This window comes from Gigantopelta aegis, chromosome 4 (genome assembly GCF_016097555.1).
Source record: "Gigantopelta aegis isolate Gae_Host chromosome 4, Gae_host_genome, whole genome shotgun sequence".
Lineage (NCBI taxonomy): Eukaryota > Metazoa > Mollusca > Gastropoda > Neomphalida > Peltospiridae > Gigantopelta > Gigantopelta aegis.
This window is the reverse complement of record NC_054702.1, coordinates 62,089,647-62,108,081: the sequence shown is the minus strand read 5'-3', so window position 1 is coordinate 62,108,081 and position 18,435 is coordinate 62,089,647. Positions and strand designations below refer to the sequence as shown.

At 37.9% G+C, this 18,435-nt stretch overlaps 1 protein-coding gene across 1 annotated transcript; it reads right to left on the bottom strand.

The window, feature by feature from the left end:
- Window positions 1-3,272: 3,272 nt before the first annotated feature.
- On the bottom strand, window positions 3,273-10,523 carry LOC121369938. Its single transcript, XM_041495020.1, has 3 exons — window positions 10,418-10,523; window positions 4,399-5,726; window positions 3,273-3,359 (listed from the first exon to the last, which is right to left on the bottom strand). The coding sequence occupies exons 1-3, from the start codon at window positions 10,521-10,523 to the stop codon at window positions 3,273-3,275; spliced, it is 1,521 nt and encodes a 506-aa protein (XP_041350954.1).
- Between the last annotated feature and the right edge of the window lie 7,912 nt (window positions 10,524-18,435).

Sequence of the window (18,435 nt, the reverse complement as noted above, 5' to 3'; positions counted from 1 at the left end):
TCTATTTAAACAATAAACAGAAATAAGAAAGAACGAGTGAAAAGTTACCTATAATTTTAATGATATTGTTTGAAATGCCTTTTAAAGACAATGTAATAGCTAAAATTCACGAACAATATAATATTTAATTTGCTCGTAATACGTCAGAAAACCTTTCAGCGTGCCAGTTTTATCAACGAAGAAAAATGTCAGGAATTGTTCACCCAGTGTCTGAGTCGTCATCGTGTGTTTTCTTTTATTGTTCATGGAATTACTCGTTGCTGAAAAGTTTAAGTTATATTAAATGTGCCTCCATAAATCATCGCTCCACTGAATAATCCGGTTGACAGTTCATTCAAGTTTTCTACGTGAGGAGATGGTGCATGCGACGGCATTGTTGCTAAAGTCGACGACAGTCACTTTTCGCACCCTTGTTTTGGCTTCGTACACAATAAATATAGCATATCTTACCGTAATTTTACTAGAAATCCATATTTCGTAAAAGGTGCAATTTTGTTCAAACACATCCAGGTGCATTAGTAATGTTAAAACAAAAAAAGATTCAATAGCAATTTTACATTGGAATTTTTATAAAAAGGAAACGTCATGTACCCAGTTTATGGTTATTGTAAGGAGATGCAAAGTGACGTCAATGGAATACTGACGTCATTTAAATTCAAAATTAGCTGTATTATTACAATGCTGCGCCACATTAAAATAAAAACTAGTCTACTAACCTTGACCCCTGTCAAATGCCTATAAAAAGCAGACAACGCTGTTTACAGGTCGTACTTTTTTTATTTTCATAATTCTGGACAAAATATTAATTTGAAGTTTTGAAAGATGAAAGAAATAAAACGTACCTTTTGTCAAATATATCATTATCACAAAATTACGGTTGGAGATGTTTTATTTATTGAAAAAGACCCCTGCGCGTGCTGTAACCTCACCGTGGTGCAGGGGTGTAACATTTTCTTTGAGAATGGCCAATACAGCACAGAATTGAAGTTTTGAGTAAAATTCAGTATCTCGCTGTGATATTTGTGTTTTTGCACAGTTCTTTACACTGTTTTAGTTTAAATCTTGAATTTTTATATTGATGTTGATCATCACTTTATTTATTTGCATTACCATAGTTTGACACCCAATAGCCGAAGTATTTTTTCGTGCTGGGGTGTCTTTAAACATTCATTCATTCATTCATTATTGAAAAAGAATAAAAATTGTGTACGATGTAACGAAGCCAAAACAAGGGTCCAAAAAGTGACTGTCGTCAACCTTAACTATCGTGGATTAAAAGCTCGTTGGTTAGTAGTGTTCCCGTCTCAAGTTTTGGTATCGCGCTCATTAAAGGGACACACCCTAGTTACGGCTAGTTGTTAACCATTACGGCGTTGTTTTTCGCTATTAAACCCATTTTTTTCACAAATAAAATTGCACTTTACTTACCGTTTATTATTTAGAATATACATTTCCATTCACCTGAAGTGTTTTTTGGTAATCCTGATTTTTGTAATACTACAAAATGCATTTTTCGTATTTCATAAAATCGCACGTACGTCTGAGAAAAAACCGTTGAGCAGACAAGGTCTAATCTGTTTTTAGAGGGGATATTTCCATTTCAATGTCACAGACATTGGTATATCACGTGACCGTTATCATTTTGGTTCGGTTTGTTTTCTCGTGCACGGTTCGCGCAATCAACATCCGATTTGTTGTTCATTTGGGAGATTTTTCTTCACAGTTCGTGAACATTTTCAGTAACAATAAAGTTCAGACAAGTAAGTGTCTCAATACAAAACGTTACAAACCCGTAAAACCAATAATTTTGCTAAGTCTTACGATATCTGGAGAGGGGATACAACCAGGACAGAACAGTTGGAACATGTCCAGAAGAGATGAAAGAAACGCACCCCAAGTCTGTGAAATTTGTCGTGACGTATGCATTGTTGTGCTTCGAGCAGCATCTACCGGTGACATCAGAATACTAACTTTCAAAATTATTTCAAGCAATTGGAACATGGGGATTCTCATGGTATTTATCGATATAAAACCTGCTTTTTTACTCCATTTGATAAAAACGTGATCTAAGTGTGTTACAGGTTTGTAGATTAACCAAATTATAATTTATTTACGCTGGATGGAACTAGGGTGTGCGGCTTAAATTGTAAATATTTGTCACCGTTTTCGTCTGTTTTCAGTTGAAATTTTCCACAAAATAACATTTTAAACAAACCAAGCACAAACTTTGTTTACATATCGCGAAGGGCATTCCCGGTAACCATGTGCTATAAATAGTAGCGTTGAATGCGGTATAGTTCCGGCAATTGAGTTGAATACGGAAAGTTGTATTCAATTCTTGTATTCAGAGCTATATTTATATAGTAAGATTTAATGGGTATGTAATAAATATAATATATATATATATATATATATATATATATATATATATATATATATATATATATATATATATATATACAGTTGAGTATTGTAAATTCGAGACTCTAAGGTTTGACTTGATCGGAAAGGCCATACTTTGAAACTGACAACAATAAAAATGTTACTTACCTGTATATAAATATGTTTATAGTAAAGTCAAACGAAAACAAAGTCCACTGCAACACTGCTGATATATTAAACATTGTTCCAAACACACTCCCCCTAAAAGAAATGGCGTCTGGTTAGGGTATTGTAAAGTCGAGAGTAAACGCAGTGTTACTTTCTATGACGTCACATTCAATTGAGGCCACTTAAAAGAAATGTTTTGTTTCTGAAGCATTTTATTACACTTCTTTGTATTAAAAAAACCCCTCCTTTTTAACCAACTGATAAAAAGGACAGTAAAATTCATAAAACAATGAATAATGAAACATAAACTTTTAAATGGTAACCTCTGTGGAAAAGCTCAAAATCTGACGTGACATGTAATTTATTGTTCATTGTTTGGCTACTGGACTTACAGTGAGGGCAAAGGAATCGATCACCTCTCCTGGTCACTCTTTCTTTGGTGCAGTACATTAAATGTACCCAGTGGGAACACATATCACACTGTACCCACTTTGTGAAAATGAGTGAAACACTCTGTCTGACTTCAGTAGGGGTAAATTTCTTACAAATGCAGCATTTTTCACTCTCATCAAGTTCACTATCATCAGACACATCACATGTTACATTCAAATGAGATGGGGCCAGGTTGTGGGGAAGTAGAAACTGGTTTCTTTTCTGAAGCTTTTTTTTTTATAATTGCCTTTCCTTTTGATGGTTTACAAACATCACTTGACTGCAGGTATTCAGACATTTTTTTGTCCAGTGGGGCTTTCGGTAATGGCTTTACCTGCAACAATTTTACTCAGTGATTTGCGCTTCTTTATTTGTTTCTTTAAAGATTTTGAGTTTTTTAGATTGCAAAGTTTAGAAGCAAAACAATGAAGTAGGCGACTCTGTTCCGTTGATTTCATTTTCATTGTTCGTGGTGACCTCGATTTCATCCTGGACATGGCTGATTTTCATGAATCCATGACGTTTCGCCCCCCAGCCAGTTCGCCCTCAGTTTGACCTTTTCGCCCCATGTACCAGTTCGCCCCCAAGACGATTCGCCCCCAACTGTTTGCCTGTTCGCCCCCAAATATTTGTCAGTTCTCCCCCAATTAGTTGTTACTTTTAAACAATTATTGTACTGTTTCTTTAGAGGATGTTAAAGTGTGTTCGTGTGTGTGTTTTGTGTGTGTTTCTTTTCTTAGAGGGGAGGGGTTGTTGTCCTTTCACAATTTGGACTGATCATGAATCATAAGAATTGTAATACGGGGTTATATTTTTTTCAGACGTAATTAAACGTAGGGTGCTGAATAAGCGTAGACACCGACATTTTTTCACAAATTCACAAACCACATCATCAACATTTATTAAAACATCCATTCCTGCCAGATATGATCTGTTTTAAGAAGAAAGAAATAAAACAATGGTTAATCAGCTACATAACCTTGATGCTGATTATGCATATTCGGCTAACACCTAAGAGGGCTTTGAACAGCAATTTGATATGGCCTCTTCTGGTGAGCATTATTCTAACTGAGGGATTATTGCGGGGGTTCTTTTGGCCACTAATTAGTAACCATGGACGGAGGCCCGTGACAGGCGTGCGCTACAACAGCTTGTTCTGAATGTGCACGTAAAACCCTATGACCTGACCTGCCTAGCCTGGCATTCGTATTCAACACAGAGCAAACACGTATGGATATATCAAAACAGAACTTTATTACACTCGGGCCGTTCCATGACCAATATAAAAATTTCATGACTTTCCAGGCCAGGAACACGACTGGGGCGAACTGGTACCTTTGTAGAGGCGAACTGGTTATGCACGTGGGGGCGAACTGACATCCTATTTGGGGGCGAACTGACTGGGGGCGAACCGACCTTGGGGCGAATTGACTGGGGGCGAACTGGTTGGGGACGGAAACGTCTGGTACCCATTTTCATGACTTCAGTATCCCCAATTTGATTGTTCATGGTGACCTCGGTTTCATCTTGGACATCGCCGATTTTCATGATTTCAGTGTCCTCATTTTCATTTTGGAAGAGAGCAGCTGGCTGAAGAAACTCATGGTTGATAGCCGTCCGATCAAGTGGGTATACTCCCGTCTTCCGGAATGCCGACTGAAGATTTTTTGCAGACAGTGCCTTTGAATATGATTTACAAGCCAAGCTACAGATATCATATCGAGTTACCGTTGCTGGTGTTTCTCTCATCAGTTTATGACATTCGTTATTGTAGATATTTTGCAGTGGACCATAACACGCCACGTCCATTGGTTGCAGTATGTGAGATGTGTGTGCAGGAAAAATTAAAATGATGATATCATTTTCTTTTGCCCATTTAACAAGATCAATGGACACATGACTTTTATGTCCATCGAGTAGTAATAGCAGATGTTGCCCAGGCTCTCTGCAAGGAATATATTTAATAAAATGTTGCTGTAGATATTTTTCAAATATCTGTGCGTTTGACCAGCCGGTTTGTGACATGTCTCCAGAAGCACATGGGCTAGCATTCTTCATCAGATCAGGTACGAGTCGTACACCCGCAAATACAAAGTTTGGTGGAATGGCCATGCCACTGGCACTACCACATCCTATGATTGTTGTCATCTTGGATTTACCAGTGGTGACAAACTGTGGGTAATAGTCTCTTCCCCCAACAATGTAAGGAGGGGTATGGTTTTGGGAAATGCCTTTCTCATCTACATTAAAAATCAGATGGGGTTTATCATTCAGATTGTATTTTGTGAGGACTTTTTCTAGTTGATCAAAATAGGCCTCAACTTTAAACACAGACGCGCTTTTGGCTCTCTGAAATTCTAAAGCCCTTGGCTTTACTACACGCATGTCTGGGCATCTTTTTATAAAACCATTAAACCAGTTTAATGTAAGCGGTTTGTTTTGAGGCCTCTTTTGAAGAACAGCCGCATAGTCTGAAACAATATCTACTACTTCTTGTCTGGTATAACCATAGCCATATTTCGCAACATCCTGCAAATGCTGTACCAGTTTGGCCTCTTCATCTAATGTTAGTATTGGTGTTCTGCCCATAACAGTACAGTCAATATGAATTCTGCCATCTACCCTGTCTCTGAGTGTAGTTTGGGGAATACCATATCGTTTGGCGGCTGTTAATACAGGTAAGTTTTCATCTTTCACTGCTAAGTAAGCATTTGTTAAACTGGATGGCGAGTACGACCTATATCCTGTTTTTTGTTTATTTGGTTTGGTCTGTAAAAAACCCCAATTGTAATACAATTAAGTAAATTATCTTAATTTATTACAATATCATATAAAGCTATCTAAATTGAAAAAGGCTTTGAGTAGGCTATAGTTAAAAATCATTAAAAATTAAATTTCTGGCATTAGAACCCACTCTCAAGTAATCTGTGTTAGTACCCATTTAATTACTTTATCGTGGCCTTACAGAGTCCCTCCCAATGTGTCACGTGATCGAAAGCTGTCAGTTTTGCCATCCAACCCAAACTATTTTTGTCTACTTCCGTATTTTTTATAATGCTGGGTTTCGTTTCCGGGGTAAAAACAGGAATCAGTGAAAACAGTTAAAAAGTAGGTAAACAAACATTTTGTTCTGGTTATACCTGTTTGAATCGCATTATTTCACAGAAAAGTTGTTTGTGACGTCTTGGTTGCTCGTCTGATGGTTTATTACTATTAGAAAAAAGCCCCGGTTGAAGCGCGAGCGTGCTCATGGGCGTCATTTGGTGGGGGACAGGGGGGACATGTCCCCCCCCCACTTTTAGCAGTGGGGGGGGACAGAATATCTGATGTCCCCCCCACTTTACTCTAAATAATGTTCTCAGACAGCCACAATGACCTTTATTTAAAAAAAAAAAAAAATTGGGGGAGGGGGGCATGCCCCCAGACCCCCCTAGAGTCGCTTCACGCCTAGGGCGCTCGCGATTAGTCGCACGAAATATTGTTAGAACCCAATTGTCCCCCCCCCCCCCCCACTTTTTCCTTGCAAATGACGCCCATGAGCGTGCTCGTGATTTTTACGAAAATCGCCGAGTCTCGAACTTAAAATACTCTCGATTTTACAGTACTCAACCATATATATATATATATATATGATTTTTTTTAATCAATCCCAAAATTGCTGTTTATGGCAAAAATACAATGATTGCAATAAAAAACGTTTTATGTAATATATACCTGTATTTTTAAACCTATATTATATTGGTCGACATTTTCAGCACTTTTAAAGCCGCACACCCTAGTTCCATCCAGCGAAAATAAATTATAATTTGGTTAATCTACAAACCTGTAACACACTTAGATCACGTTTTTATCAAATGGAGTGAAAAAGCAGGTTTTATATCGATAAATACCATGGGAATCCCCATGTCCCAATTGCTTGAAATAATTTTGAAATTAGTATTCTGATGTCACCGGTAGATGTCGCTCGAAGCACAACAATGCATACGCCACGACAAATTTCACAGACTTGGGGTGCGTTTCTTTCACCTCTCCTGGACATGTTCCAACTGTTCTGTCCTGGTTGTATCCCCTCTCCAGATATCGTAAGACTTAGCAAAATTATTGGTTTTACGGGTTTGTAACGTTTTGTATTGAGACACTTACTTGTCTGAACTTTATTGTTACTGAAAATGTTCACGAACTGTGAAGAAAAATCTCCCAAATGAACAACAACAAATCGGATGTTGATTGCGCGAACCGTGCACGAGAAAACAAACCGAACCAAAATGATAACGGTCACGTGGTATACCAACGGCTGTGACATTGAAATGGAAATATCCACTCTAAAAATAGATTAGACCTTGTCTGCTCAACGGTTTTTTCTCAGAGGCCCGTGCCATTTTACGATATACGAAAAATGCATTTTGTGGTATTACAAAAACCAGGATTACCAGGATTACCAAAAAACACTTCAGGTGAATGGAAATGTATATTCTAAATAATAAACGGTAAGTAAAGTGCAATTTTATTTGTGAAAAAATGGGTTTAATAGCGAAAAACAACGCCGTAATGGTTAACAACTAGCCGTAACTAGGGTGTGTCCCTTTAAGGGTCAGATCAGTCAATAATAATCATTATGGATATACAGAACTATATATGTTCGGCGTGGCAAAGGCAATGAGTTATTAGTGGTTAGTTGTAATGGCCTGCTTTACACCAACCCAACAGTCGTTAAACTCGCTATGAGCCGGAGCCGGCACCGGGATCTGAACCCAGTAACTACCAGCCTTGCCAGTCCGATGTCTTAGCGACATCACCACCAAGGCCGGTGATTAGTTTTGGTTCCTGTAAATAAGCATGGTGATGATTTCGTTTATTTCCGTGCATATGTGATTATGTTTTGCCGCATTATAGTAATTTCCAGTGTACCTGCACTCAGTGTTCTGAACGTAACACCCACACCGCAACTCATCAAAGCAAAGACAAAACAAAAACAGTAATTGGATGGCTGGGTTTCGTGCGAAGGATACGAGGGTCAAATGTGTAGGTTTTGTAAACGAATAAATGTATAATGAATATTTTTTCTTTTAAAAAAAACCCCTCATTGCTTCCTGCAAGATCACATAACGTGTATTTCAATTCTTCTTGATGTTTTTTTTTCTTCGACAAGGACACACAATGCACGTAATATATTTGTTAATTCCATTCGTTGTTAGTAACCAAAGCTGATTTGAAGATGGATTTTGTCTTCGTCTTTACGGGGGGGGGGGGGGGGGGGGGGGGGGGGGGGGGGGGGGGGGGGGGGGGGGGGGGGGGGGGGATAGATCAGTGGTACACCGATCTAGGATCGATATCCGTTGGTGGACCCATTGGGTATTTCTCGTTCTAGTCAGTGCTCCACAACTGGGGTAACAAAGGCTGTGGTAAATACTATCCTGTCTGTGGGATGGTGTATATAAAAATCCCTTGCTGATAATCGAAAAACGTAGCCCATGAAGTGGCGATAGCGGGTTTCCTCTCTCAATATCTGTGTGTAACTTGTTCATATGTTCGACGCCATATAACCGAAATAAAATGTGTTGAGTGTGTTGTTAAATAAAACATTTATTTCCTTCCTTTTGTCTTTACGGGACTGTTCCAGTAATTACACCGGGTTAAACAATACATACAATCAGAGCGATGACAGAATTTGTAAAGGTCAGACGGACACTTTGCCTGCTGTTAAATATATACAATATCAATGCAATAAACGCAATGCTTTATTTATAACTTCGACAATTTATATATTCTACCTAACACATCTGTATTAACCCTTTTAACACTTTGGACCACTTTTCTTGCTTTAATTCATCTGTCCTTTGTTAATTCCTTTGTTTTGCTTCTTACTTGCTCTGTCACACCAACTTTCTCTCCTTGTCTTTTGTCTCCCGGTGTCCGTCTGTCTGTCTGTCTGTGCGTCTCTCTGTCTTTACGTCTCTCTGTCACACTCTCTGTTACACGCTCGGTCTCTTTCTGTCTCTCCCCCACCAGCATCCGTCCCCCTCTCTCAATATATATGTATGTCAGCCTACAACTATTTGCTGTATTAAACCAATGGCACCTGTGATATAGAGATATATTTAGGGTTGAACCGTTCCATTACTCTGCTCTTTGCAGTGAGCGGTCCTTACAAATTCTGCTTTAGACATTACCTTGTGAAGTTCCACTTGAAGGACCACTTCAGGTGCCAACTCCGTGTCTACCTACAGCACGCTGCTTGTACGCATGAACAAGGCTTCCAGGTGTGAAACATAAAAAACATCATGGGTCATGGAGGTATCATCTCACCCCAAAATAATTGATAAGTAATTTAAAAACTCATGCATTATGATAATAATTTCAATGTTTGCAATGGACCATCCTGAAGTTTACGTCATGCTATTATGCACGGTTTCGTTGCAGTCATAGGTAAAAGGTCATTTTCTCAATACACATTTTTATGGTTTGTTCTCTGAATATTACTAACGTTTTCCGCTTTTATGTCAAAAACATGAAGTACCACGCTAAACACTACCTGTGATAAAATTAGCAGATAGTAGGGAAGTAAATTGACCAATCAACATCATGTTGCATTTTAAAAAGCATCCCATTAAAAAAAAGTATATCTGTCTGTCTGTCGTCTCTGCCTCTCTCTCTCTCTCTCTCTCTCTCTCTCTCTCTCTCTCTCTCTCTCTCTCTCTCTCTCTCTCTCTCTCTCTCTCTCTCTCTCTCTCTCTCACTAACCACTACTACCAACTAAGCCACTGTCCTAAACAGATAGCCCAGATAGCTGAGGTACGGGAAGTCTAATAAGAATTTACAATTGCCAAAATTGTAAGGTATATTAGCTGTGGGGAATGGTTATATGATAATAGTGGATTAATTGGGCAAACATTACAACCGGTAGTTCAGTATTACAGTAGGTTTTATGACCACCAAAGATCTTGAAGGACGATTGGGGTCAGTAGTGAAATTTGAAAGTTGACGGGTTTTTTATCAGTAAATCGCAGATTCAAACAATAAAAATGACTAAAAACAAACAATAACAATTGTATGATCAACAGAATGAAAACGATTGACAGAAATAATGTTACACAGTCATTAATCGACCTTCCTGGAAATTGTCAAAATCGAGAGTGACACCCCACGCACGTGTACGGGGCAACTGCGTCATGCACGTGCAAACTATGGAATGTTTTTCGGTGTGTTGATAAACAGACCTGAACGTTCTTTAATAGGATGTCTGTAGTTCAGGTATGTATGAGAGTGTGTGTGTGTGTGTGTGTGTGTGTGTGTGTGTGTGTGTGTGTGTGTGTGTGTGTGTGTGTGTGTGTGTGTGTGTGTGTGTGTGTGTGTGTGTGTGTGTGTTTGAATTATGAAATTTGACAGAAATTAAATCTGTCATTACTGTTTACAATTGTGTTAAATTATATTTCACTTTCCATGACGTATTTCCGTATTCCGGGTATGAATACAAAGCCGAGGTGAAGTGACTTTATAGCGGCCGTGAAATGGCACTTGACAAGTTCCTGTCTTGGACACATCTCCCGGGACAATCGGAGGATGTGCCTAACAGGCGTGCTTGAACCTTGAGTGGATGTAAGCACGTGCCAAAAGGTTGATTGATTGACGGCAATTGGGAGGTACCTACAAAAAAATGAAAGATTATTTCCAGGTTTAAGTTAGCATCACGTAATTCATATACCTTTGATGCACAAAGCAAGGACCGGTTATCATCACTACATACGTGATTCACCTGAGGAAATTCTTATTTTCTACTTTTATTGCATTTATAGTATAAAAGATCCCTTGATTCTAAAGGAAAAATGTAGCGGGTTTCCTTTAAGACAACAATTTTAAATATTACCAAATGTTTGACATCCAATAGCCGGTAACTAATGACGATTAATAAATCAATGTGCTCTAGTGGTGTTGGTAAACAAAACAACATTTTAAACTATATTATTTACTTCTCTTCTACATGAAATCAAACTCGACGTTCTGGAGTTATCGTCCTTGTTTCGATACTTATCGTCCTTAACTTGTCAACAGATATGGGAATCCAAATTTCTCTTTGGATTGAATTTTAAATGGACTTACTATAATTTAATATCATACCCTTTCATATTAATGTGTTGGGTTTTTTAAAGGCTTTACCCCCATCTTTTATTATTCTGTTTTAAAATTAAGATTTCAAATTCCATAGCCTCTCCGACGTGAACTAGCTCAATCGGTTGAGAATTCGTCTGAAGTGCTTTGGTCGTAGGATAGAACCCTTTTGGTGGACCCACGTCTGGTATATTAAATGCCATGATATGTGCTGCTCTGTTTGTTAGAAAGTGTATATAAAAGATACCTTGCTGCTCATGGAAACAAAATGCAGCTGGTTTCCTCAAAAATGGGGCGGGACGTAGCCCTGTGGTAAAGCGCCCGCTCGATGCGCGGTCGGTTTGGAATCGATTCCCGTCGGTGGGCCCATTGGGCTATTTCTCGTTCCAGCCAGTGCATCACGACTGGTATATAAAAGGCCGTGGTGTGTACTACCCAAAAACACAGTGTAAAGAACTGTGCAAAAACACAAATATCACAGATAGATACTGACATTTACTCAAAATTTAAATGTTGTGCTGTATTGGCCATTCAAAAAAACCCAAACCCAACAGACCATACTAATAATAGATTCTGTGGTTATCAAGAGCAGCGAGTTTTGGTAATCGTGCATGCTCCAGAACACTGCTCCTATATGGAAAAGAGCACTAAGGTATTTCGTAAGTTCGGCCCAAAAGTCTAGCTAAATTGACTTAGTTGATTCTCTTCTAATCTAGATTCTCCGTGTTCTTCGGTCATTCAAGAGGGATGTTTTTCTTTAATGTGTCAAAAGACGTGGGTTTTCTGTACAATTATTCGCGAAAGGGATGTTGCGTCAGAGTAACTGTGAGTTAATTTGATGATACTTCACAGTAGTGGATGGGATATGAATGTCTTTTCATGCCGCATTTGACCGGTGGTCGATACACAGATACACCCACGCACACTGAAACCCACAAAAGTCGGCCAGTGTACCCAACAAACGAGAGTCCGTTCAAGCGAGCTTGCGAAATCTATTGATTGTTAATTGAATTTGTTGCCAAACGTTCCTGATTTATTCTTTCTATAGAACTAGAGGGAATGAAATATGGAAGCTCAGTGCTAAAGAATACTTTAAGGACGGAAGGGAAATGAAACATGCAAGCTTAACGGTAAAGAATACTTTAAGGACGGAAGGGAAATGAAACATGCAAGCTTAACGGTAAAGAATACTTTAAGAACGGAAGGGAAATGAAACATGCAAGCTTAACGGTAAAGAATACTTTTAAGGAAGGGGTGGAAATGAAACATGCAAGCTTAACGGTAAATAATACTTTTAAGGACGGAAGGGAAATGAAACATGCAAGCTTAACGGTAAAGAATACTTTAAGAACAGATGGGGAAATGAAACATGCACGCGTAACCGTAAAGGATACTTTCGGAATTAAAAGGAAATGAAACATGCACGCTTAACGGTAAAGAATACTTTAAGAACGGAGGGGGATGAAACATGCACGCTTAACGGTAAAGAATACTTTAAGAACTGAGGTGAATGAAACATGCCCGCTTAACGGCAAATAATACTTTAAAGGGCGGGGTGGAAATGAAACATGCACACTCAACTGTAAAGAATACTTTTATTGACGGAGTGGAAATGAAATATGCAACCTTAACGGTAAAGGATACTTTCGGAATTAAGAGGAAATGAAACATGCACTCTTAACGGTAAAACATACTTTAAGGACGGAAGGGAAATGAAACATGCAAGCTTAACGGTAAAGAATACTTTTAAGGACGGGGTGGAAATGAAACATGCAAGCTTAACGGTAAATAATACTTTTAAGGACGGAAGGGAAATGAAACATGCAAGCTTAACGGTAAAGGATACTTTAAGAACAGATGGGGAAATGAAACATGCACGCGTAACGGTAAAGGATACTTTCGGAATTAAAAGGAAATGAAACATGCACGCTTAACGGTAAAGAATACTTTAAGAACGGAGGGGGATGAAACATGCACGCTTAACGGTAAAGAATACTTTAAAGGGCGGGGTGGAAATGAAACATGCACACTTAACTGTAAAGAATACTTTAAGAACGGAGGGGGATGAAACATGCACGCGTAACGGCAAAGAATATTTTTAATGACGGAGTGGAAATGAAACATGCAACCTTAACGGTAAAGGATACTTTCGGAATTAAGAGGAAATGAAACATGCACTCTTAACGGTAAAACATACTTTAAGGACAGAGTGTAAATGAAATATGCACGCTTAACGGTAAAATATATTTGAAGAATAGAGAGAAAGCTCAAAGGCAAAGGATGATTTACGCATGAATAGGAAAGGGAGAACACAAGATCTACAGTGAAGGAAAAAAAATGAAACGTGGTAGCTTAACGGTAAAGAATACTTTAAGGAAGGAGAAAATAAAAATGAAACGTAGACATAAGTGTACGAGACACAATCAATGTATGTATGTATGTATGTATGTTTAATCTAGCACAACACGAACCATCGGTTATTGGGTGTCAAAATGATATGAATGAATCTATTTTTAAATAAATGATAGAAAGAAACAATTAATGAAAAAAAAACCCCGAAATAATGAATAAATCAACCAACCAATCAATCAATCAATCAATCAATCAATTAAGTATCTAGCTAGTGTGTACAATGATTTGACACATACCTCACAGCTACTGGTATTAATGCACTGTATCCGTCATTCAAACAGCAAACACCAATACTCCCTTGATTCATACAACTAATGCTACTACAATAATAACTATAATAATAATACAAGCTAGAAAAAAAAAAAAGAGAAAAGAAATATATATATTAAAACACTTTTCCGTTTTGTCAGTCGGGACGGCGATGATAAATAAGTTCCGGTGATGCCGCTATTGCTCTCTCGCGTCGCATCCGGACCGTCATGTATTACGAGGCGGGTGATGGCAGTTTGAGGGTCTCACGCCACTCATTCATGCAGTTATGAATGGCTGTAGTCGTGTGTGTCAGGTGTGCCCACCGCCAGCTGCCTGCCTGTGAATGGGAGACAGGTAGTTTACAACCGCGTGTGCTTATCGTATACATAGTATGCTGTACAGCGTAGATATGTATGTATACAAAGATAGACCATCACTCAACTCTCTCTAAGGCAGTCACGTGGTTCAAATGATGATGATGATGAAGTTCTAGCTTGTGCTGTAAGGACGTCGTAATGGGTGATATATCGCAAAGATAACCATTGATGACGTCGTAAATATATCAGGTAGGTTTAGCCATATATTGTGCAGAAATTAAATACCATAAGATATGTAAGCATTTATTATACATTTTGCAATATTTTATGACTTTTCCATAGAGACGTGGAGGAAGGGGTGAAATTGACTCCCAAAGAACTATGGCCTGATTGATTTGTTTTAATACCCTCTTGTTTGAGTCTCGGTACCTCCCTGAATTTAATAATACAGCTGGGAAAGTTTATCATATGTGGTTTTTTCGAAATTAGATTACTACAACTGTAAGGGTTTTGTTAAAATTTAAAATTTGTGAAATCTGCAATTTTATATCACACACAAACACCACTCGTGCGATATGATTGAAGTTTTCCAGATGCTCGGTTTGTCTTCATACATTGATAAGTTGTATTTTGTTTGGTGGCATTCCAGATAGAAGCTCTTCTGGCTTGGCCAATGTATGTGTGAGCATTCTTGTGATTATTCCTTTGGTTATGTTCAAATAATGTTATCGAAACTAGTAGTTGTACGATATTAAGATTCCGAATTATAGGTGATTCGTTGCATCTAAGTCGACTAGTAACTATTTATGCTGGTTATAGTTGTTGAACAAAAACCCGGATCAATCAAAATGTGTATTGTCTCAATTAAAATATTAATTTTCAACAAGTTTGTACATGTAGCAAGCTTTCAGGAATCGCATTGTAAATTCAGTTACAATAGACAATTGTTAATTAAACACACACACACACACACACACACACACACACACACACACACAGACAGACACACACACACACACAGAGAGAGAGAGAGAGAGAGAGAGAGAGAGAGAGAGAGAGAGAGAGAGAGAGAGAGAGAGAGAGAGAGAGAGAGAGACAGACAGACAGACAGACAGACAGACAGACGTACGTACATACATATATACAAATATACATACATACATACATACATACATATATATAAATCTAAAACACAACAAATACAGTTATGATCGCGTTATTAGTAGTTTGAACATACTTAACGAAAACAATAAAATAACGTAAATACAATTAGGACTGAGTGTTGGAAGTTTGAAAAAAACCCCAAAAAACCCCAATATATGACTTTGATACAGTTAGGGTGGATTAAATTTTCGAAATGATACAAATACAGTTACGACCAAGTTATTGGTAGGCTGAACATTAATAAAAATAATAATAAAATGACTGCAATCACTATATTTTATAAGATATGTATCAAAATATGATGACTAAATAAATTTACGTATTTTCGGTCGCTGACCAAAACTATAGCTTTTTGGGACGGAACTACTTCTACATTCGTTATGATCAGCAAAGGAATGTTGTATTGTTCAAAGTTACTTATTCTTTTATTTCCAGTTGAATGTTTTGATTTTTAAAAACCGTTTTGAAGACAATTGTTTTTCATTTAAAAATAATTAAAATGGTGTTATTTAAGAACTATTTTATTTTGGTGACGTGTGAAAAAAGGGTAAAGTTGTGAAGTAAAACAGTCCATTTAATTAATTTTTAATTTTATGTGGATTGCAGGATAAATAAAATAACTGGTTACTGTCTTAAGATATCGACCTTATCCCCCCACCCCCACCCCCTCTCTCTCTCTCTCTCTCTCTCTCTCTCTCTCTCTCTCTCTCTCTCTCTCTCTCTCTCTCTCTCTCTCTCTCTCTCTCTCTCTCTCTATATATATATATATATATAGTTACGATCTAGTGTGATAGTTTAAACATAAATAATGAAAATAATAAAATGACTAAGTTACTGAAGGGGCGGGACGTAGCCCAGTGATAAAGCGCTCGGTTGATGCGCGGTCAGTTTGGGATCGATCTCCGTCGGGTCGGTGGCCCCATTGCGCTATTTCTCGTTCCAGTCAGTGCACCACTACTGGTATAGCAAAGGCCGTGGTATGTACTACCCTGTCTGTGGGATTGTGCATATAAAAGATCCCTTGCTGCTAATCGAAAAGAGTAGCCCATGAAGTGGCGACAGCGAGTTTTCTCTCACAATATCTGTATGGTCCTTAACCATATGTCTGACGCCATATAACCGTAAATAAAATGTGTTGAGTGTGCGTCGTTAAATAAAACATTTCTTTCTTTCTTTCTTTCGATCTCCGTCGGTGGGCCCATTGGGCTATATCTCTTTCCAGCCAGTGCGCCACGACTGGCGTATCAAAGGTCGTGGTATGTGCTATCCTATCTGTGGAATGGTGCACATAAAAGATCCCTTGCTACTAATGAAAAAATGTAGCGGGTTTCGTCTTTAAGATTAAATGTCAAAATTACCAAATGTTTGAAATCCAATAGCCGATGATTAATAAATCAATGTGCCCTAGTGGTGTCGTTAAATAAAACAACCGATAACAAACTTTAAGTCACATAAATACAGATACGATTGAGAGTTGGTAGTTTGAACATAAACAATAAAAACGATATGTGCCTTAATTACAGTTAACGTCGATTGTTCCAAGTTTGAACATAATTTACACCATAAAATGACTTAGATACAATTACGATCGAGTGTTTAAAGTTTGAACATACATAACGAAAACAATGAAATTCAGTACATACAAGTGTAATCGAGTTTTGCCAGTTTGACTACGAAGAATGAACACAAATAATAATCAAAGTTAGGATCGAATGTTTGAAACTGAATAATGAAAACAGCAAAATGGCGCAAATACATTCCTAATCGTGGTCACAGTGTGCCATATAGACATGTGTATGCTAGTTCGATTCATACAAAGTCCAACCCTGATTAATAGTATGCTAGTTCGATTCATACGAAGTCCAACCCTGATTAATAATATTTAAGACTAATGTATTAACATAAGTTTATTTGTGTAGTGAATAACTGATATGCAAGGTAACTAGGAATGGAAAGTACTAGTATATATATATATATATATATATATATATATATATATATATATATATATATATATATATATATATATATATATATATAGAGTACAATGAAAATAAGGGGTGCTAGAATCATCCTTTTGTTAAATATTTTAAATGTGTCACTCCACCCCTTTTATCTTCAAGATAGTTAAGCACACCATGCAACTATTTATATACATATTGCTGCACTGGACGATACACTATTACGATTTTCTATTCTAAATGTTAACATTATCATCAATGAAAATTGATTTAGTTTAAAGCAACCTGTTCGCGTGCACACGAAATAAAAGTAAACTGTACATCCCTACCAGAGCCTCGTACATTGCACTAAATAATTCATAATCAAATTTAACATTCAACATCCTACCAACAATTTGAGAAATGTGCCAATTTCCCTTGAACACACCGGCGCGGAAGTTGGGATGGTGTGTTAAATATGACGGTGGGTTTATTAACACTATCGCTTTCCAAACCACGCCACAACTGACAAAGAAGTGCAAGGTTGAGAGGAGAGGCATGCATTGGAAACAGCTGACCTCCCCAAACCAACAAAAAATAAAATATTCACATAACCTCTTGACATGAGTGGACATATGTGGACATAATGGTATTGCTTAATCGTGTGGTATAAGGAATATTGCTTATTCTTATGGTATGGTATAAGGGGCTTTGCTTATTCTTGTGGCGGCGGAGGCAGTTGTAGTAGTTGTTCTACATATTAGTATTCTACATTTTCGATATTCTGATACGAAGAAACGCGAATTATGAATTCACCCTAATGATTCATTCCTGAAAGTCACTGAACGTCCATCCGTTTTTCCGTCATTCCTGAAAGTCACTGAACGTCCATCCGTTTTTCCGTAAGTCCGTTAAGTCCGTCCATCCACCTATCCATTCATCCATCCATCCACAAGGTTCTTTAAGACAGGGGGTTGTTTATTGATAAGAGGTGGGACGTAGTCCAGTGGTAAAACGCTCGCTTGATGAGCGGTTTGTCTAGGATCGATCCCCGTTAGTGGGCCCATTAGGACTATTTCTGGTTCCAAACAGTGCTTCACAATTAGTGTAAATATAATGTGGTATGTACTGTCCTGTCTGTGACAATAGCCCATGGATTGGCAGCAGTGGGTTTCTTCTCTAATGATCTCTGTGGTCCTTACGCCATAAAACCGTAGTTAAAAATGTGTTCAGTGCGACGTTAAATGAAACATTTTGTTCTC

What these genes read in the sequence shown, in the direction of transcription:
- LOC121369938 (XM_041495020.1), bottom strand. Translation starts at nt 10,523, where the DNA reads ATGTGTCCAAGACAGGAACTTGTCAAGTGCCATTTCACGGCCGCTATA. An exon ending in ACGGAAATACGTCATGGAAA is followed by an intron (nt 5,727 to 10,417) that starts GTGAAATATAAT and finishes AACAAAAAACAG; the next exon opens with GATATAGGTCGTACTCGCCA. An exon ending in CCCAGTCAATTCGCCCCAAG is followed by an intron (nt 3,360 to 4,398) that starts GTCGGTTCGCCC and finishes AAATCTTTAAAG; the next exon opens with AAACAAATAAAGAAGCGCAA.